The following is a 21,868-nucleotide window of genomic DNA, read 5'->3' on the forward strand; positions in this document are numbered from 1 at the left end:
ACCTCCGAAACTATGTTGAATAATAGTGGTGAGAGTGGGCAACCTTGTCTTGTTCCTGATCTTAGAGGAAATGGTTTCAGTTTTTCACCATTGAGAATGATGTTGGCTGTGGGTTTGTCATATATGTCCTTTATTATGTTGAGGTAAGTTCCCTCTATGCCTCCTTTCTGGAGAGTTTTTATCATAAATGGATGTTGAATTTTGTCAAAAGCTTTCTCTGCATCTATTGAGATGATCATAGGGTTTTTATCCTTCAGTTTGTTAATATGGTGTATCACATTGATTTGCATATATTGAAGAATCCTTGCATTCCTGGGATAAACCACATTGATCATAGTGTATGATCCTTTTAATGTGCTGTTGGATTCTGTTTGCTAGTATTTTGTGAGGAGTTTTGTATCTGTGTTCATCAGTGATATTGGCCTGTAGTTTTCTTGTTTTATGACATCTTTGTCTGGTTTTGGCATCAGGGTGATGGTGGCCTTCTGGAATGATTTTGGAAGTTTCCTCCCTCTGCTATATTTTGGAAGAGTTTGAGAAGGATAGGTGTTAGCTCTTCTGTAAATGATATAATTTGCCTGTGAAGCCATCTGGTCCTGGAGTTTTGTTTGTTGGAAGATTTATAATCACAGTTTCAATTTCAGTGCTTGTGATTGGTCTGTTTATATTTTCTATTTCCTCCCGGCTCAGTCTTGGAAGGTTGTTTTTTTCTAAGAATTTGTCCATTTCTTCCAGGTTGTCCATTTTATTGGCATAGAGTTGCTTGTAGTAATCTCTCATGATCCTTTGTATTTCTGCAGTGCCAGTTGTTACTTCTCCATTTTTGTTTCTAATTCTGTTGACTTGAGTTTTCTCACTTTTTTTCTTGATGAGTCTGGCTAATGGTTTATTAATTTTCTTTATCTTCTCAAAGAACCAGCTATTAGTTTTATTGATCTTTGTTATCATTTCCTTCTTTTCTTTTTCATTTATTTCTGACCTGATCTTTATGATTTCTTTCCTTCTGCTAACTTTGGGGATTTTTGTTCTTTCTCTAATTGCTTTAGGTGTAAGTTAGGTTGTTTATTTGAGATGTTTCTTGTTTCTTGAGGTAGGAATGTATTGCTATAAACTTCCCTCTTAGAATTGCTTCTGCTGCATCCCATAGGTTTTGGGTAGTCATGTTTTCATTGTCATTTGTTTCTAGGTATTTTTTGATTTCCTCTTTGATTTCTTCAGTGATTTTTTTATTATTTAGTAGCATATTAGTGTTTGTATTTTTTACAGTTTTTTTTCCTATACTTAGTACCTAGTCTTATAGCATTGTGGTCAGAAAAGATACTTTATATGATTTCAATTTTAGTAACTTTACCAAGGCTTGATTTGTGACCCAAGATATGATCTATCCTGGAGAATGCTCCATGAGCACTTGAGATGAAAGTGTATTCTGTTGTTTTTGGATGGAATGTCCTATAAATATCAATTAAGTCCATCTTGTCTAATATGTCATTTAAAGCTTGTGTTTCCTTATTTATTTTCATTTTGGATGATCTGCCCATTGGTAAAAGTGGGGTGTTAAAATCCCCTACTATGATTGTGTTACTGTCGATTTCCCCTTTTATAGCTGTTAGCATTTGACTTATGTATTGAGATGCTTCTATGTTGGATGCATGTTTACAATTGTTATATCTTCTTCCTGGATTGATCCCTTGATCATTATGTAGTGTAGTTCTTTGTCTCTTATAATAGTCTTTATTTTAAAGTCTATTTTTTCTGATATGAGAATTGCTATTCCAGCTTTCTTTTGATTTTCATTTTCATGGAATATTTTTTCCATCCCCTCATTATCAGTCTGTATGTGTCCTTAGGTCTGAAGTGGGTCTCTTGTACACAGCATATATATGGGTCTTGTTTTTGTATCCATTCAGCCAGTCTATGTCTTTTGGTTGGAGCATTTAATCCATTTACATTTAAGGTAATTATCAATATGTATGTTCCTATTACCATTTTCTTAATTGTTTTGGGTTTGTTATTGTAGATCTTTTCCTTCTCTTGTGTTTCCTGCCTAGAGAAGTTCCTTTAGCATTTGTTGTAAAGCTGCTTTGGTGGGTTGAATTCTCTTAACTTATGCTTGTCTGTAAAGCTTTTAATTTCTCTCTTGAATCTGAAGGAGATCCTTGCTGGGTAGAGTAATCTTGGTTGTAGGTTTTTCCCTTTCATCACTTTAAATATGTCCTGCCACTCCCTTCTGGCTTGCAGAATTTCTGCTGAAAGATCAGCTGTTAACCTTACGGGGATTCCCTTGTATCTTATTTGTTGTATTTCCCTTGCTGCTTTTAATATTTTTTCTTTGTATTTAATTTTTGATAGTTTGATTAGTGTGTCTTGACATGTTTCTCCTTGGATTTATCCTGTATGGGACTCTGGGCTTCCTGGACTTGATTGACTATTTTCTTTCCCATGTTAGGGAAGTTTTCAACTATAATCTCCTCAAATATTTTCTCAGAAACTTTCTTTTCCTCTTCTTCTTCTGGGACCTCTATAATTCGAATGTTGGTGCATTTATGGTAGTTATTTCCACTATTATTTCTTCCAGCTCACTTATCCTTTCTTCTGCTTCAGTTATTCTGCTATTGATTCCTTCTAGAGAGTTTTGTTTTTTGTTTTTTGCGGTATGTGAGCCTCTCACTGCTGTGGCCTCTCCTGTTGCGGAGCACAGGCTCCAGATGCTCAGGCTCAGTGGCCATGGCTCACGGGCCTAGCTGCTCCGCAGCATGTGGGATCTTCCCGGACAGGGGCACGAACCCTTGTCCCCTGCATCGGCAGGTGGACTCTTAACCACTGCACCACCAGGGAAGCCCTTTAGAGAGTTTTTAATTTCATTTATTGTGTTGTTCATCTTTGTTTGTTTGCTCTTTAATTCTTCGAGGTCCTTCTTAATCATTTCTTGTATTTTCTCCATTCTATTTCCAAGACTTTGGATCGTCTTTACTATCATTAATCTGAATTTTTTTTCAGGTAGACTGTCTATTTCCTCTTCATTTGTTTGGTCTGGCAGGGTTTTACCTTGTTCCTTCATCTGCTGAATGTTTCTCTGTCTTCTCATTTTGTTTAACTTACTGTGTTTGGGATCTCCTTTTTGCAGGCTGCAGGTTCGTAATTCCCATTGTTTTTGGTGTCTGCCCCCAGTGGGTGAGGTTTGGTTCAGTGACTTGTGTAGGCTTCCTGGTGGAGGGGACTGGTACCTGTGTTCAGGTGGGTGGGGCTGGATCATGTCTTTCTGGTGGGTAGGGCTGCATCTGGTGGTGTGTTTTGGGGTGTCTGTGAACTTAGTATCATTTTAGGCAGCCTTTTCTGCTAATGGGTGGTGTTGTGTTCCTGTTTTGCCAGTTGTTTGGCATGGGGCATCAAGCACTGGAGCTTGCTGGCCATTGGGTGGAGCTGGGTCTTAACGTTGAGACAGAGATCTCTGGGAGAGCTCTTGCCAATTGATATTACATGGGGCTGGGAGGTCTCTGGTGGTCCAATGTCCTGAAATTGGCTCTCCCACCTTAGAGGCTCAGGCCTGACATCCGGCCAGAGCACCGAGACCCTGTCAGCCACATGGCCAGGTACGTGGGGATTTTCTTGCCTTTTGGGAAGTCTGAGGTCTTCTGCCAGTGTTCAGTAGGTGTTCTGTAGGAGTTGTTCCACATGTAATTGTATTTTTGATGTGTTTGTGGGAAGGAGGGTGATCTCCACCTCTTACTCCTCTGACATCTTGAAGGTCCCCTGATGGCTATTTAATTTAAATCAGTTGTTACTGCTTTCTAGGAGAGTAGAATATTTCATCTTCTTGGTAGATAATTCTATTGTTTAGACATAGCAGGGGTTTTACTGGGTTGGCCAAAAAGTTCATTTGGTTTTTCCATAAGATCTCAACAGAAAAACCCAAATGAACTTTTGGGCCAGCCCAATAGTTTGAGAAAGGTGAGAAGTTTTATCCACAGTTAGAGTGAAGGTGAAACAAAAGAAGAAAGAAATACTCAGTAAAAAGAGTTTTGGGTTTTGGCAGCAGCTCCTGAAGAGGCAGTTACAAATGTTAGAGGAAAGAGGAAAACACTGTGAAAAAGAGAGAGGTCAAAAATATGGAGAAATTGTGACAGGGAAGAGTCAATAAATATTTAGGACCATGAAGGCTAATATTCCAGTATTCTGTGCTCTATTACCTCCCCAAACCCCAAATCGTCAATGAAATATGTTAAACATCAGAGCCTTATGCTTTGCAGTACTGTTGGGTAATGATGGCATTAGGAGTAGGTCCACCTTGGGGTAAGGTTGGAGTAAAGATAACAGCTATTATAAGAATTGATACAGGGACTTCCCTAGCGGTCCAGTGGTTGGGACTCTGTGCTTCCACTGCAGGGGGCATGGGTTTTATCCCTGGTTGGGGAACTAGGATCCTGCATGCCACATGGTGTGGCAAAAAAAAAAAAAAAGAAGGAATTGATACAAGCAACGTAGATCAAAAATTCAGCAGAAGGGAAATCAGTGTCAGGATGATCTAGAGAAACTATAATAAACCTAGGAATTCCTGATGATCCTGAGCTGGGGATGTGTATGTGTGGGCTGTGGAGAAAATGTTAGCTTTCCATGTAAAGTGGGATGGGGTGACCCCAGATAACTGAAAGACTTGGCACCCCAGAGGTAGCATACACTTTGGTTACACAAAGGGAAAAAAACCAACTTCTATAACTTTTAAGTACAGAATGAGTATTGGAACTAGGGTGAACCAAGTATTACCAGAGATTAGCAGGCAAAAGATTATCATTAAAGAGTTAAGAAAAAATCTAAAGAAATACATTAGCATATATTTTGTATTTATATAAATATATATTGGAAATGTTCTTAAAGATGATTGGAAATATTTGCTTTTTTAAGTAGCTCAATGTTTTCCCCAGCAACATTGCTTAGCCTATTAATTTGCTTATGGGAAAATGCAAATGCCCCAAATGTTCTCTACATCTTTATTTTTAAGGTACCTTCAATACTTACCTCTTAGATAGTTCAAGGCAAACTTGAGTCCTATTCCTGACTTAATTAGCATATATTGTGAGTCGATGGGAGCTGGATCAGTTAGGTTTGGCCATTTAATAGGCCTATCCTTAATTCAGTCATATTCTTTCATAGTAAACAATGTTTATTACATAGTTCACTTGCAACACAAGGACCCAAAACTATCCACTAAAGTGATTTTTATGATAGAGTCATTAATGAACAGTTTCTAAATATGAGTAACTGCAATTACCATAAATACTCTCCTATATTTTTATTTTAAAGATTGGTTTAATTACAACTTTTCCTTTAATTGATCTAGATTTGTTAAAACTAGTTATCATAGGGTGGTAGAAACTACAGTTTCTAATAGTTTTGTATTTATATGGCTCACAGTCTGTGGATCTGAACATATGATAGTTTGATTAGCTCAAAGGAATACTTTAGCTTTATTCATCACACCAGTTCACCTTGTAGTCCTTTTTTTGTTATTGGTGGTTAATTAGAAAATGACAAGAAAAGAACTAATACTATTTAAACATTTTACTGTTGCTTTTCCCATATATCTGTGCATTTCCAATAAAATTATTTAAAATTTGGGTTATATCTTTCTAATGTGAAAATTTTATATTGTATAACATAATATGTGGAAGGTGTACACTTTGGGCTTTCTCCAGGCCACTATAAAAACTGAAAGGAAACATATGTAACAGATTTTATTTACAAAGTAAGTTGCTGAGGGTACTTTCTAGTCATTCTCTTTCAAGGTAGTGACTATATCTATTTTATATTATTGTCAATCTGGAAGACACTAAAAAATCTTAGGAAAACAAATTTCATACGTGCCAAGTATCCGAAGAACTGCTTCAATATATTTTTAAATAATAGAAATAATAAAGATGACACTGTGGTTTTATAAATGTGACAAACAACCACAAATTCTGATCTGAAGCTAGGCTCCCCTTGGGCACGCTATGGTATGGCTAATAGGTTGTGTTGGGACTGCTAGTTCCATAAATTGTGTCAGACAGAGTATTCATCTCACATAGAAGGAGTTCCACCTGTCTGCTAAGGCCCAAAGGGGCCATAAAATGTAAGAGGAGGGAATGCCTCACAGCCAAGAAACAGTCTGAAACTAAAGGGGTTTAGCAAAGAGGAAAGGCAGTGTTCTAGAAAAAGGTCAGATCTAGGAGGCTAATAAATAGCTTATTCAATGAAAATCAGCTTTTCTATATTTTGTTAAGTTATTGATATCAATGAGTGAAATTGCTGGCTGAAGGTAACAGCAACAGTTTGGCAGTAAATGGTGCATTTGCTTCTTTCAGAGTCCGCTTCCATCATTTGACTACTTGATATTTCTGGTTTGTGTTAATCTTGCTCTAATTAAAATACTGGGTCATAACTTGGAGAGGCCTATGACAAAATGGATTGTAATGTAGCAGTGAAGCTCTGTGAAGTCATAATGTATAATCTCTGGAAGGCAGTGATCTCATTTGGTCTTGCAATGTTCTAAAACCCAGTAGCAAGAACAAAGGAAATAGGTGTGCGTGGGGGGGCGGGGGGGCACGTGTGCATGAGGTGTAATTCAGGATTAGAGAATTGCATTGTAGAAAGATACCTGGTGATGCTGTAATTAACGTGCTTCCTATGCTTTCTTCTAGTGACCATTCTCTTTCCTAGCAGTATGTATTATGAAGCTTTTAGTGGATACCTGCTGTTTTTGCTGCTCAAGATCCATTCATTCTTTGTCTGGCAATTATAACCTCAAATTCTCTTTGAAAACTACCCACTTCTTTATTCTCAACCTGTATGCTTTCAGTTAATCATGTTATCTAGACCTAAAACAAAGCACTGGATCCCCTAAAAATATGATTTATTATAGGATGAGCAGGTCACTTGATCAACTAGGAGTAATGAGATGCTTATTAGGATTTTCAGGAAAGAGAATCTTGCTCTTTCTTGCTTGTTTTAAGACTGCGAGAGTCTGAAGCTCTTGAGCTATCTTTCTGTCACGAGGGGAAAACTTCTTGGCACAGGAACCAGCCGACAGAGAGAGAAGTCATGGTTTCCTCTGAGCCTAGCATTAAACCTTATCTGAAGCTTCTCCCATCTCTGGAGTTCCAGCTGATATGAGTTTAAACATTCTCCTTTGGCTTAAGTCTTATTAGGTTGTCACTCATAATCAAGAGGCATAGTTGACCAAAAAATATTGAGAAGAAACTTGCTTATTTGTAGATATAAAAGAATTGATTTATCTTTTATTTTAAAAAGAAAACAAATTATACACTTGTTAGAAAATTCTTTTGGGAAATGAAGTGAGCAGAATTTCAAATATTCTGTACTGTAAGAAATTCAAGGTAAATTTTTGATTTAAGGACTGTTAATTGCTGAAGCATCAAGAAAGGACCTTGTAACTAAAAATGTTTCACCTCTGAGGCCATTTCCAGGTTTGAACCCTGAGAGTAGTAACATAGAGAAGGTCTGGTGAAGAGACATCCACATTCCACATGGAGTTTTAATCAAGTAGGACATCTGAATCACCTCTGAATGTCTATTATGTTATCTCTTCATTGACTATCTAGAACAGTGACTGGCACATAGTTAGCACTCAATTAACTTTTGGTTGAATAAATAAATCGGTAATATGCATATGTGACAAAAGATACTCTCAGTTATTCACTGTCAAAAGTGTATGATGACTCTTTCTTAAAACGTGATGAGTTTTTCGAAGATATGCCAGTTATTCAAAGAAGTGCTCCAATTATATAATTAACTGCTTGGAAAAACCGCTGTAACTTTGAAAATGAAAATGATTGTAGAAATCATGATTCATGCCTTCATGCCACAAATATTTATTGATTTTCTACTAAGTGCTAGGCACCTTATCAGACAGACAAAAAATCCTTGCCCTCATGGAACTTACATTCTAATGGGGAAGACAGATAGTAAACATGTGAACAGAAAATAATTTCAGATAGTGATATGAGCTGTGAAAAAAAATAAAGCAGGAAAGTAAGTACAGTTTGACGGAACAGGAGTGAGGAGATATTTTAGTTGGAGTAGCTAAGAAAGGCCTCTCTGAGGATGTGACATTTGAGCAGAAATGTGAATGAGGTAAAGGATCAAGCAACAGACAATAAGAAAAATGGGAAAACTATTCCAGGCAGGGAGAACAGCAATTTTAAATGCCCTGAAGACAGATGGATCTTTGTAAAGTCAAAGAACAGCAAGACGGCATATGGACAGACATATAGATCAGTGAAATAGAATGGAGAATCAAGATATAAACCCTAACATTGTGGTAATTTGATTTTCAACAAAAGGTCTAAGATAATTCAATGAGGAAAGAATAATCTTTTAAACAAATGGTATAGGGACAACTGGATATCTACATGAAAAATAATGATTTTTACCTGTACCTAACACCATACACAAAAATTAATGCAAAATAAATCAGGGACTGAAGTGCAAGAGCTAAAACTATAAACCTTTAGGAAGAAAATACAAGTAAATCTCCGTCATCTTGAGTTAAGCAATGATTTCTTAGATATGAAACCAAATGTTATAAAGGAGATGACTGACTTTATCAAAATTAAAAACTTTGGTGCCTTAAAGAGACCATCAAGAAAGTGAAAAGACAACCTACAGAATGGGAGAAAATATTTTGTATCTGGAATATATGAACGACAGTTACAGTTCAAATAACCTAATTAAAAAATGGGCAAAGAATTTTAATAGACATTTACCCAAAGAAGATATATGAATGACTAATAAACACATGAAAAGCTACTCAACATCATTAGTTATTAGAGAAATGTAGATTAAAACACAATGAGATACTATCAATACTTCACAAGATGGCTATAATAAAAAAGAAAGACAATAACAAATATTGGTGAGGATGTGGATAAATTAGAACACTCATTCATTGCTGGTGGGAGTAAAATGTGGCAGACACTTTAGAAAAGAGTTTAGAAGCCCCTTAAAATTGATAAACATAATTACCATATAACCCAGCAAGTTCATTCCTAGGTAACTACCCAAGCACAATAAAAATGTACCTTCACACACAAATTTGTACATGAATGTTCAAAAAGCGGAAAGAACGCAAATGTGTATCACCTGATGAATGCATAAGCAATATATGGTATAGCCATATAATAGAATATTATTTCACAGTCAAAAGGAATGAATTACTGATACATGCTACACTAAGCACATTATGCTAATTAAAATTAGCCAGTCACAAAAAACTTCATATATCATATGATCTTATTTATATGAAATGTCCAGAATAGACAAATGTATAGAGATACAATGTAGATGAATGATTGTCTAGGGCTGGGAGCAGAATAGAGGGTAGGGAGTATGGAAGATGACCGCTAATGGGTACAAGGTTTCTTTTTGGAATTATGAAAATGTTTAAAAATTAGATTATGGTGATGGTGGTACAACTGTATAAATATACTAAAAACCACTGAATTGTTCACTTTAAACAGGTGAACTTTACCGTGTGTAAACTATATCAATAAAGCAGTTAAAATCAGCAACAACAGCATGATCAGCATGACGAGAGAGAAAATGGCTAAGGAGAGAGTAGAAGGAGATGAGGCAGGGTCCAGGTCTGTAAGGACTTCATGCCATAGTGAGGATTTATAAGGGTTCAGAAGTTTTCAAGCCACTAGGGATTTTTAAGCAGAAGACTGACATGATCTGATTCATGTTTTAAAGAGATCACTCTGGCAGTGGAAAACAGACTGGAGAGAAGCAACCGGCAAAAGAGAAAACAATTGTGGAGCTACTGAAGTAGATAGGAGTGAGGTGATGGCTGATAAGGTGGTAGCAGTGCAGGTGATGAAAAGTGGTGAATTCAGAATATATTTTAATGGAATTGCTGTGTCTTGTACGTGGGCTGTGAGAAAGGGGAGCCAAAGATATTTGGCCATAGCAAAAAGATGAATAGAAGAGCCATTAACTGAAATGGGGAAATCTAGAAGAGAAGCAGGTTTGGTAGGGGCAGGGCCGGGAAACAAGAGTTTCTTTTGACTATGCTAAGTTTAAGAAATTCATTGGACATCAGGTTGAGATATCAACAAGTGGGTAATTGAATATAAACATCTGGAGTACAGGGGAGAGGCCAGAGCTGGAGATACGTAAATCTTGGACTCATCCATCCCAGAAGTGAATGAAATCATATAGGTGTGAGTATGGATACAAAAGAGAAGGGGGTCAAGGTTTGAGCACTGGATAACTCTATCATTTAAAGGTCAGGAACAGAAAAGGAGTCAATAAAGAAATCAGGAAAGAATGGCTAATGTGGAAAGAGGGAAAGCGATAGAATAGTGATAGCCAAGTGAAGAAAATTTAAAGAAAGAGTTCAGTCAAGCCACTTGCTGAGAGATCAAATGAGATGATGATGGCGATTTGATTATGGGACTTGACAGAAGTAGAGAGAATGCTTCATGGTACTGAAATTAAACTGGAGATTAAATTTGCTGCTACTTTCACTTTTAGTTCCTGGTCTTATAAGTTATTATATAACAGTGCTTGTACAATAAAGAGTGCTATGCAATGATAAGGTATTTTAACTTTTGTTGTGATTTACACTATGTGTATTGCACAGCCATACAAAGTCTACATAAAACTTCTTTGCATTCCTATAATTTCTAATGAGCCTGTGTCATAGACTAAAAAAGGTAATAATTATAAAAATATATAAATGTTAATATTAAAAAATATTTTTTTGATCCTTCTATTTTCATATCTTTTTCTGTTGTGTATCAGAGATGCAAGTCCAATGAAAAGTGCTAATTAAATCTTTTGAGGAAACATACTAATAGATTGATGAATAAAATCCTTTGAGTAGCATTTTCTAGATCTTTCAGAAAAAAATAGCCAACTTTGTATGTATCTAAAAAGTAGAAACTCAAATGTTTTTTAGTCTGTAAATGCATTTTAAAGGTTATTCACTTCATTTCCTTCATTTTAAACTTGAGGAAACCAAGAAGACCATACATGTATTTAGTGGAACACTGAAAGAGGCCTTCTGATTCCTACTGTAGTGTTTACTGAATCCTACTATTTAACTGCACATAATTCATAAAGTCAATTTGTAGAATTTGTGGTGTTGAGTTAGACATTATTTGTGTCAAAGTATGAATTTAGAGTTGCAGTATTACTTTGGTTACTGGAGAATAAAATTCTATGGGGAAAATATGCATAAATAGCAGTACTTTAAGTAGAGCAGGATGAGGTATGGGATGTCCCTGAAATCATTTGAGTAAATAATATACATTAAAACCATCTTAATATCTATTTTCTAACCATCTTTATTAAATTATTGCCTTTTAATTTTAAAATTCATAATTAAAAAACCCAAATATTTCCAAGTTTTTCTTCTTATATCAAACACTCAGGATAATGTATTTTTCTTCACTTGGTTCCGAGTGAACCTCACCTGCAACCTCACCTGGATGAGGTGAGGTTAGATGAAGCCTCACCTGGAACCCTTGTGAGCCCTTCAGGCAACTGATCAGAGCATCTAAAGAGATGTCTGAAATCATGTCTTAGCCAAAACTTCATGTACTCCACATATTATTAAGTATCAAAATGATTTCTTCCAGGGTACACTATAGCATCTCCTTCAAGGAGGGTTTCAGAGCTTAACTGGTTTTTGTTTGTTTGTTTGTTTTGTTTTTTGTTTTTGGTACGCGGGCCTCTCACTGTTGTGGCCTCTCCCGCTGCGGAGCACAGGCTCCAGACGCACAGGCTCAGCGGCCACGACTCACGGACCCAGCCGCTCCGCTGCATGTGGGATCTTCCCAGACCGGGGCACGAACCCGTGTCCCCTGCATCGGCAGGCGGACTCTCAACCACTGCACCACCAGGGAAGCCCCAGAGCTTTGTTTTTATTTCCCCTTGAATATGATGGGTGTGAGCTGCTTTGTATAACTCACAAGGCTTATTCTAATGTAATTCTAATGTAATGTTACAAGTTCTCTTTTAGGCACAAACTTTAGTTCAAATGTATACTCACAGGAACTGGCAGGAAACAGCTATGGAACTCTGGCCCTCCTGATATGTTAGGTTCATTAGCGGATATGTTCTCTTGTCTGGGGCAGACATGGAGTTGAGTGTGCACTTTTCTATTTTTATTCTTCCAGTGTGGGCTTACTCTTGACCTCTATGTTTGGCTATAGTGCAGCAGGCTGTAGCATATTATGCGGTAGACTCATGAAACTGGATTTTAATTCTAGCTCGACTTCTCTGAATCTTAGATTTTTAGTCAGTAAAACAGGAACTGCTCTATCCACCACAACATTATTGATTAGATTAAATCAGTTAATACATGAAAGGATTTTGAGACATTTGAAGCATCATGCTGATGTTTTTCCTTCCTAATTCTGCTTTGAGGTCTATATGTTCCACATATACAGATATGCTTTGCCTTGGATTATACATTTGCAAAACAGAAAAACCAAGTTTATGTTAGTTTCTTTAAAAACTATTCAACAAGTTATGTATGACTTATGTATACTTCTAAATAGTGTTAATAACAATATGTTATTCAGCTGGCAAATTGCCGAGTTATGGAATATCTCGATATCAGTTCTCAGCCTTGGCTACACAATAGAATCATCTGGGGAGTTTCAAAAGTTCCCATTACCCAGCGCACATCCAGGCTAATGAAATCAGTTTCTTTGGGGATGAGGCCAGGGCATGAGTGTTTTTCAAAGCTCCTGAGCAGGGCTTCCCTGGTGGCGCAGTGGTTGAGAGTCCGCCTGCCGATGCAGGGGACACGGGTTCATGCCCCCATCCGGGAGGATCCCGCGTGCTGCGGAGCAGCTGGGCCCGTGAGCCATGGCCGCTGAGCCTGTGCATCTGGAGCCTGTGCTCCGCAACAGGAGATGCCACAACAGTGAGAGGCCCGCGTACCAAAAAAAAAAAAAAAAAAAAAATGCTCCTGAGCAACCTCCATCGGGCATCATGGAAGTTCCTCAAAAAACTAAAATAGAACTACCATATGATCCAGCAATTCGACTCCTGGGTATATATCCAGAAAAAATGAAAACACTAATTTGAAAAGATATATGCACCCCAATGTTCATAGAAGCACTGTTTACAATATCCAAGACATGGAAATAACCCAAGTGCCCATAAATACACAAATGGATAAAGAAGACATAGTATATATACACAATAGAATATTACTCAGCCATAAAAAAGGATGAAATTTTGCCATTTGCAACAACATGGATGAACTTGGAGGGTATTATGTTAAATGAAATAAGTCAGACAGAGAAAGACAAATACTGTATGATATCACTTATATGTGGAATCTAAAAAATAGTACAAATGGATATATGCAACACAGAAACAGACTCATAGACATAGAAAACAACCTTGCAGTTACTAAAGGGAAAGGGTTGGGGGAGGGACACATTAGGGATATGGGATTAACAAATACAAACCATTATGTATAGAATAGATAAACAGCAAGGATATATTGTATATTACAAGGAATTATAGCCATTATCTTGTAGTAACTTATAATGGAATATAATCTGAAAAAAATACTGAATCACTATGCTGTATACCTAAAACTAACACAATATTGTTAATCAACTATACTTCAATTAAAAAAAAAGCTGAGCAGATTCTAATGTACAGCTGAGGTTGAGAACATCTGATAAAAAGTATTATTTTATTGTGAAGGGGATGATAAGCTGAATAGTCACTTGGACTGGGAAATAAAGGGAAGAGCTAAGAGAATGGATATGATGGCTAAGAGTTTTCATGTGGAATGGGAAGGAGTCAAATCTTACTTTCTGGCTTTCTTCAGCTCACTGTTTAGTACAACTCTATTATTCTCTATTATGCTCATCAATAATCAAAATGGTTTATGCATTATAATCCCTTTTCTAAGTAAAATTCCCTGATAATGAATTTCAAGTGACATGCACATGATTTTGTTGTAGATAATTTGTTAAAAAGGATATCCATTATTATACATCAGATTTCTAGTCTATGGAAATTAATACCTTGAATCTGGGTCGCACATTATGGTTTAAAAATCACTTCCATATATTTTATGCCATTTAATCCTAGAGTTGAAAACAGATGATACTTAATGTCTATGAAAAATAGATATGTTAAAGTGTATTAAATTAGAATTCTTAGATATTTTGCCTTGTTTTATTGTGATGGGTAGTTTGAAAGTTGAGATGGTTTCATCATTCAGGTGGAACATCAAAGTTTACTAAGTACTTCTTTATGGCTAAAAAAGGCTAAGTGTGCTGGTTAGGTAAAATATGACATTAATTTAAGTTCATTCAACTTCATTAGTGGTAGCATTTATTATGTATGTTCATTGCTATATGGAACTTATTTTAATCAGATTAGAAATTCATTAGTTCTTTAGGTCACATTAAGAGATACAGAGGTATACTTTTGCTAAAAATAAAACTTTCCATTTGTTGAGTATTTTTGCTTTTCAAAGCATTGGAAGTGTTCATGTGAGTTCCAGTCAGCATACCATCTGTATAAGACAGTTCTATAACTCTGAATTGTAGCTGAAACACGTTTAACTAATATTATTTGACAGAAGGGGACACTGAGGCCACAGCAAGCATCTGGATCATGTGGTTAATTTAATGGTAAGATTGGTACACAGAACTTGGGTTCTGGGTTAGACAGACCTGGATTAAAATTCCAGCTTGACCAATTATACCTCTCACAAGTAGCTTGACCAATTATACCTCTTACAAGTTACTTATTTTCTCTGTGCCTTGGTTTCTTCATTTATAAAAAGGAAATGAGATTATTGTGAAGACTAAATGGAACAGCATGTGTAAGCAGGACCAGCTATGTAATTAGTGGGGCCTGATGCAAAATGAAAATGTGAACCTCCTTGTTGAATGATTTTTAAGAATTACAAGCTGGTGACAGCAGAACATTAAACCAAGTGTGGGGCACTTCCAAGTGCAGGACTTTGTGCAGCTGCACAGTTCACACACCATGAAGCCAGGCCTGTGTGTAAGATACATGGTATTTATAGCATAAATACACTATATATAGTATAAATAGCATAGTAGGCAGTCAATGTATGGGAACTGTTGTCTTTTCTTTTCCTACTTTCATTCAGACTTCTCTTCCCTGAATTAAAAAAAATGTAGATTCGTTGTAATTGGTTGTTTTTCACCTGTAGCATTCCAATAAGTGATTACTTTTTTAAAGTAAAATCTCCAACCTTTAGTAGAAATTATTGTGCTTTATCATATTGCACACAGCATGTTTATTTGTACTGTTTATTTTTTATTTACTTTTTTTAACATCTTTATTGGAGTATAATTGCTTTACAATGTTGTGTTAGTTTATACTGTATAACAGAGTGAATCAGCTATATGTATACATATGTCCCCATATCCCCTCCCTCTTGTGTCTCCCTCCCACCCTCCCTATCCCACCCCCTTAGGTGGTCACAAAGCACTGAGCTGATCTCCCTGAGCTATGCGGCTGCTTCTCACTAGCTATCATTTTTACATTTGGTAGTGTATATGTATCAATGCTACTCTCTCACTTCATCCCAGCTTACCCTTCTGTACTATGTTTATGATGTCTCCTTGCACTTAAAAATTATGAATGACTTAGATTTTTTCCATATTGTACTTGACCAAATTTAACATTGTTTTTGTAGTAATCATTTAAGAAAACTCTGTTTTCTCTTAATGGCACTTTTAATGCACCACTAGAAATGGCTTATGAAAATAGAGTATCTTGATTTATATGCCTGAAACCCATATTAGAATTTTCAGTTACCTCCTTGGTCTTTGCAGTTCAATCGCTACTCTATAATTTTCGTGTGAAACTATACAGTTCTTAAATGCTTTAAATATTTTCCTCCTTTTTTTTCTTGTTAAATATGGAAAAAGTCTTGCTTTAAAGGGCACACACACATATTAGAGAGGTCTGAGTTTTCAAAAGAAAAATGAGTTAGGAAGGTAAAAAATACATAAGATATTTTTATTATGAGAGTGAATTATATAACCTCCGTCAGCCTCTTTCTGTTTGTTTGTTTGTTTGTTTTCTATCTATAGCTAGGGAGGTTGGACTGATATTCATTAAGTGCCCTCCAGTATTTTAATGCTTAAAATCTTGTATTTCTATTTCTTTTGTTTCCTATTTCTTTACTCTCAGTGCCAGGCTTACTTTGTGTGCATGTGTGTGCGTGCAGAATTGTATCATTTGACTCTCTCAAAAACTTTTTGAATGTTGTTGGTGGATGGTAATGTTCTCATTTTATAAGGAGAAAAACAGAACCTCAGGAAAGAGTTAATGACTTGACCAGATTCACACACTTTAATAAAAGTTAACATGAAACTCGAACTCCAAATTCTGAGACCCATTCCTAGTATTCTCTTTCCTGAATGCTATAGAACTAAACAAAGAAGTGGAGAGGTTAGAAAAAGAAAAAGAGATGAAAGAAAACAGTGTAGTAGTTGTGGTGTGCTGGAAAATGTTTAAGAGCTGGCTGGGGGAAGGGGAGGGCCCTGGTTTGTAGTGTTTGCTTATTTCCTTGGTGTAATTATCCCCACAATTTCAACCTGTCAGTGTGGTGTTGCTGAAGGCAGAGTTGGGAAGATATGCACACAGTAATGAGCCAGGACGAATATGCTCCAGCATGCCACTGGTAGTGGATAAATATTACACTGAATCATGAAAAAGGTTTTGAGAAACTGTCTCCAGATTTATAACTCAGGGGAGGGGGGAGCATAGTTTGGGGACCAGTACTATTGGTTTAAATGCTCCTTAGGCTTTCTCGTGGTCACTCCAAAGTTTTCATCTCAGCATTCCAAACCATTTCAGTCTGAAACCAAGGCAGAAAAGACCAGGAATTCAAAAGGAATTACACTTAAGTACTTTCCTTAATATAACCATTGAATGTTTAAGATTTTATCTCTCAGTTTGAAAGACACCTGATGTTGTTAGAGTTACAAATCAGAACACTTACAATGACTATAAATACATTCTTTGAAAGAATCATGATATTTTAAGTTTGATAAGCATGTAAACTAAAACTTAGTAATCCTGTCATTAAGTCAAGCTATATAATTTATATATTTTTTGAGAAATAATATAAAAAAGGCCTTTAAATTTAGAGTGTTCAGAATAACTGTATGCTAATACTAACCCTACTATTCAAAGTAGGGGAAACAGAGGGCATTGATCTCAGTGGATTTTAAATGTGCTGATTCTGGGAGAAAAAAAAATTTGTAATAACTTATTAATTATTCCTGTTAACAAGAATCATTAAATCAGAGAACTGGATTGAAGTTATGATATTTGTGGGGGAGAGGATATATGAACAATTTTTAACCTAAGATGCCTGTGGTAAAGCATAATTTAAAACTTTATTAACTTTTTAGAATCTCTGGAGAATTAAAAACCTCACCTCATTACCTGATTAAAGACACCTGTCTGATTTATTTTACCTTAAATCCAACATTTGGCCTAGATCAAGGCAGGATAGGAAGAAGATTATCTTAAAAAACCCTATCTCAGCTTCAAGAAGTGTATTAAGAAACACAGGAGATGTCAGGATCAGCTGGGATCCAAATAATAAATGACTCAACAGCATAAAGGAAAAAACTGGAGGATGAAAATAATCTTGTCTGATATGTTTAGAAAATAAGGATGGTGATACGTGAAGCTTTGAATAAGCAATAATAAAGTGAAACCTTTATAAACCATATTAAGGGGTTAGAGAAGTCAGTGGGAGCTTTGCCTAGTTATCTGAAGAATGAAATAAGAGAAATTAATTTTAATTAAATTTAATTAATTTCTCTTATTAATTAATAAGAGAAATTAATTTCTGAGAGTATTAATATCTTGATGTCTTACTTTCTAACCTTAATATGACTCAACAGATGAGATCTTATTCAGTGTTCTGGCCTTAAGAAAGAAAAGCAGAGTCTACAATGGAAAACCAGATCCTAATTTAAATAGGTCAGAGGAGCAGCATTTTTTTTTTACTACATGGCACTTATCAATAGCTTTTGGAGCATTTCATAAATGTTTCCTTCCTAACTGCTCTTTATCATTTTGTTCATAGCAAAGCTTTATCTCTGTATTACTCAAAAATCAGAAGATAAAACTTTTAAAAAATGTTCCCACAAATCGAGGGGAATATACAGTTTAGTTTTTACACTGTCAATTTCACCAAAGGCCTTGGTAAATATACCGAATCCATTGAAGCTCTTTGTAACATTCAAAAGCTGTGCTGCAGAGCTAAGTTGGAGTTGGGAGTGGGCAGAAGGAGGTGCAGGATAAACCAGAAAAAAATATTCCAATTCATCAATTTTTCTTTATGTGAAATGGGCATCTTACCAACCATCAATTACTATATGTTGTAGTTCTTAGCCAATGAAAATAACGATAAAATCCCTACAAAGAGTGCTCTACTCCATTCAACATGGTGACAGCATTAATGTGTCCCAAACTACATTAATGAAGGAAGGCAAAACACGGATTTATGGGACTTTCCCCAAATATTTCCTGAAAATTTATCAATTATAAAAACTCTACTCACCTGCTCTGGATAGCCATCCATACTCCTTTGCCCTTTAGTTTGAATTAAGCACCGTCCAGGCTGAGGTCCCCGGGTGGCCTGTGAAGAGGGGATCTGAATAGGCAATGGTGACTGAAACTGCTGGATGGTCACTTTATTTATGTTTCCTTCATATGGCTGCTGCTCCCGGCTACGATGTTGAAGGCTCTGGGACCCCATCAAGGTCTGGATGTGGCTGCCTGCCTGTGGAGAAGACAATCTGTCAGAAGATTTGTGGTGCTGAAAGGATGTGATTAAAGTAGAAAAAAAAAAAAGTACAGAATACCCCTCCGGTAAGTAAAGTGGCATCATTTGGGCTTTCAGCCATGACTAGGAAGGATAATGAAAAAACAGTAAGGGTCTGCCTGCCGTGGTTTGTGAAAATGCTAATATCGGAGCAAGGTCACGTTAAATACACTTGTCGTCATCTGATGGCTTGCCAAAGCTTATTTTAGCCCCCATTTTAAGGAAACAAAGTTCAGTTTGCAAAATCTCAAGAAGAAAAAAAAGTCACAACTTAAAAAATAAAGTGGAGTTCTATCTGGCATTTCATTTAGAATAATAGCAGGGAGAGAGATGTAATATATGAAACATCAGGGAGAAAATTATAGAAACTACTTTCTAATTCTGCAGCAGAAGAATTGACTTGCATATTTGCCTTTATGCCACACACGTATAGTAAGCTTGTTCAGGTGAGTATAATCAATATTTATTATTTTTCTGCAATATTAAATCAAGAGTATGGTTTTTGCAATCTTTAAGTTCCATTAAAAATTAATCATGTGATAAATTCCTGCGAATATCTGTAGCCTGTAGAGGCACTAGACATGGAAAGGTCTTTAAAGTGAACTCTGCATGCAGATCATCTTCACATGAGCTTTCAGAGAGACTCATCAGTACCTCATTCAAAACAACAATGATCATTTATCAGCCCCTGAGGGTGGTTGCTAGAGGAGAAAGGACATGCTTACTTTGGTCTCCCATCTTTAAATGACTGGTGCCTAATCCTGTTTCTCGTTCATTCCGATTTTCTTACCTTCATTCTAGCATGGGCTCCTTGAGTCATTCTACCTGATATCTTTTCTGTCAAACAAGTAGTTCTGTTTGTGAGCTGATAACCTAGAACATGCCATTTATTTATTTATTTAGCCATGCCTCGCAGCTTATGGGGCTCTCAATTCCCTGACCAGGGATCAAACCCGTGCCCCCTGCAATGGAGGGGCGGAGTCCTAACCACTGGACTGCCAGGGAAGTCCCCTAGAACCTGCCTTTTAAAATTAAGTATGGTTTAACATGGAGGTCTAACATGGGAAGTGTATGCTTATCTTTAATACTTTTAAACCTACGTTTTAATGCTGTGCTTGGTACTTCACCCATTATTATGGAAGGATCTGAGGAATTACTTCCTGAATTCATTGTCTTTCTTGTTGACCTTTTAAGGGTAGGCAATTTGGAATTTAAAAGTAAATTTCACCTTAGAATTCAATAGTTAGGAAAGTTTGTGAATTTTCCTGACTAATCAAGATTTTTAATTACTATGAAAAAGTCAGATTGGAGGTATAAAGGTAAAATTATTAAACAAGTAATCAAGGAAAAGATGAATTTTAATTATTTTAAAATTCTTAAAGAAGAGCAACATAAGAGACATAGGAGATGACAGTGATCATGCAAAATCATTTGGAGAGGAAAGGAATATTGTTTGATTCCAAACAAGAGGTAATTTCAGTGAAGAAAATATTCAAAATTATTATTTAGTAAGATGCAAGGCAAAGAAAAAATAATTTGAATATATTTTAGATATCTAATTGATTGTCTTATTATGTACAGCTTTTTACATTCAAAAACAGTAAAGATATTTCAGTCATGAGAAACTGGAGGAAAAGATGCAAAAAAGAAGTTTCAGGCTATAACAGCACAATAACAAAACGATTAGCAATCTAATACTGTCTAATGCAACCAGGGATCAGAAAATTATGACATCATAAACACAACTAAGATAACCTCATAAAGGACAAAGGTGTATTTCTCTAATGTATCTATTTCCTTCTTAGAAATCTAAATGAAAGATGTCACAACTTTCTCAGCCATTCTAGAAGACTGAACACCCTTCTGGTCGAGTTTTTCCTTGTTGCAAATTCAATTCTCTCCTACCTCCTTGGAATTTCATGTTCTCTTGTTTGGTAGGCAAGGAAAGCCATGATAAATCCAGTATCACATTTGGAGCTGCTGTACTCTGAATGAAGTCACTGGCCTGATGAGTTATTTAGTTAGAGAAAACAATTTCCTGGAGTTATAGGAGCTGGGCGTGTAGGCCGACTAAGGCTTACTGGCCTGGCTACTGAACAAGCAATTGATTTTACATTTATATCTGCTTCTCACATCCACTGGTATAATACTCATGGGTCTTCAGTTAGTCCTTGAGCCAGTGGGAAAGAGGAAGATTGGTTGTTTAACTGAAAGTGACAGACAAGCAAAGAATTTTTACACCCAGAAAAACTTAGAGAGCTCCAGAACATAGCTTTAGTCCCACAATGCATAATCTATTAGAAAGTCAATAATGACTGCTTAATAATAATTTCATTGATTAGAATATTCTGGTAATGGTCTATCTAAGGGTAAAAAACCATAGATATTATAGAACTATAATAGCCTTTAGACTTATTTTTATGGTTTATTTTTTTCCTTCTGATGGGACAGTTTAAACTTTAATTATGCTTTGATTTGAAACACCTTGAGGGCAAGCACCACATATTACTTACCATCTTTAATAAACAGCACAGTAACTGGCACTTAAAAAACAATGGCTACTATTCAAATACTAGGTGCTAGATAATGTACTAAAACTTATCTTATACATATTGCCTCCTTTAATCCTTACAATAGCATTAAGGGATAATTATTATTAGTTATTATTATTTAATTTTACTAAGGAGGAAACTAAGGCTTGGAGAGGTTAAGTAACTTTCTCCAGTAATTTGCACAACTGGTAAACTGGCTGGACTGGGATTTGAACCAAGGCTGTCTGGCAATCAGAGTTCATGCTCTTAAACACAAAATTACATTGCAACCACCATTCCCCAAAATTGTCTCTCTTCCTACAATAGTTGAACTATGAACTGAAAAGAAACCACAGAAAGGAACAGAAGGATCTGATTGTTAAGAAAGGATATATTAAATTTCTTTAGCAGCTCTTCAATTTGCCAAAGGGCCATTCCTACTTATTGAATTAGGTCTATTATCTATTTTAGA

General features: G+C 36.1%; 1 protein-coding gene and 1 long non-coding RNA gene across 5 annotated transcripts in view; one reads left to right on the forward strand and one right to left on the reverse strand.

Moving 5' to 3' along the window:
- Positions 1-21,868, forward strand: part of LOC308612841 — a 156,982-nt gene that overhangs the window by 48,704 nt on the left and 86,410 nt on the right. For all 4 annotated transcript variants that reach the window (XR_014015144.1, XR_014015145.1, XR_014015146.1 and 1 more), the window contains exon 3: positions 18,785-18,912. This is a non-coding gene — a long non-coding RNA (uncharacterized lncRNA). The remainder of the gene's footprint in view (positions 1-18,784; positions 18,913-21,868) is intronic.
- The window catches only part of LRRC7 (leucine rich repeat containing 7), a gene marked incomplete at its 3' end in the record, with an annotated part of 507,551 nt that overhangs the window by 31,304 nt on the left and 454,379 nt on the right, over positions 1-21,868 (reverse strand). The window contains exon 23 of the mRNA XM_081225604.1: positions 18,602-18,823. Within this exon, the coding sequence (XP_081081730.1) occupies positions 18,602-18,823 (222 nt within the window). The remainder of the gene's footprint in view (positions 1-18,601; positions 18,824-21,868) is intronic.

The sequence above is a fragment of the Mesoplodon bidens genome (assembly GCF_964165515.1).
Source record: "Mesoplodon bidens genome assembly, chromosome: 2".
NCBI classification, from domain to species: Eukaryota; Metazoa; Chordata; class Mammalia; order Artiodactyla; family Ziphiidae; genus Mesoplodon; species Mesoplodon bidens.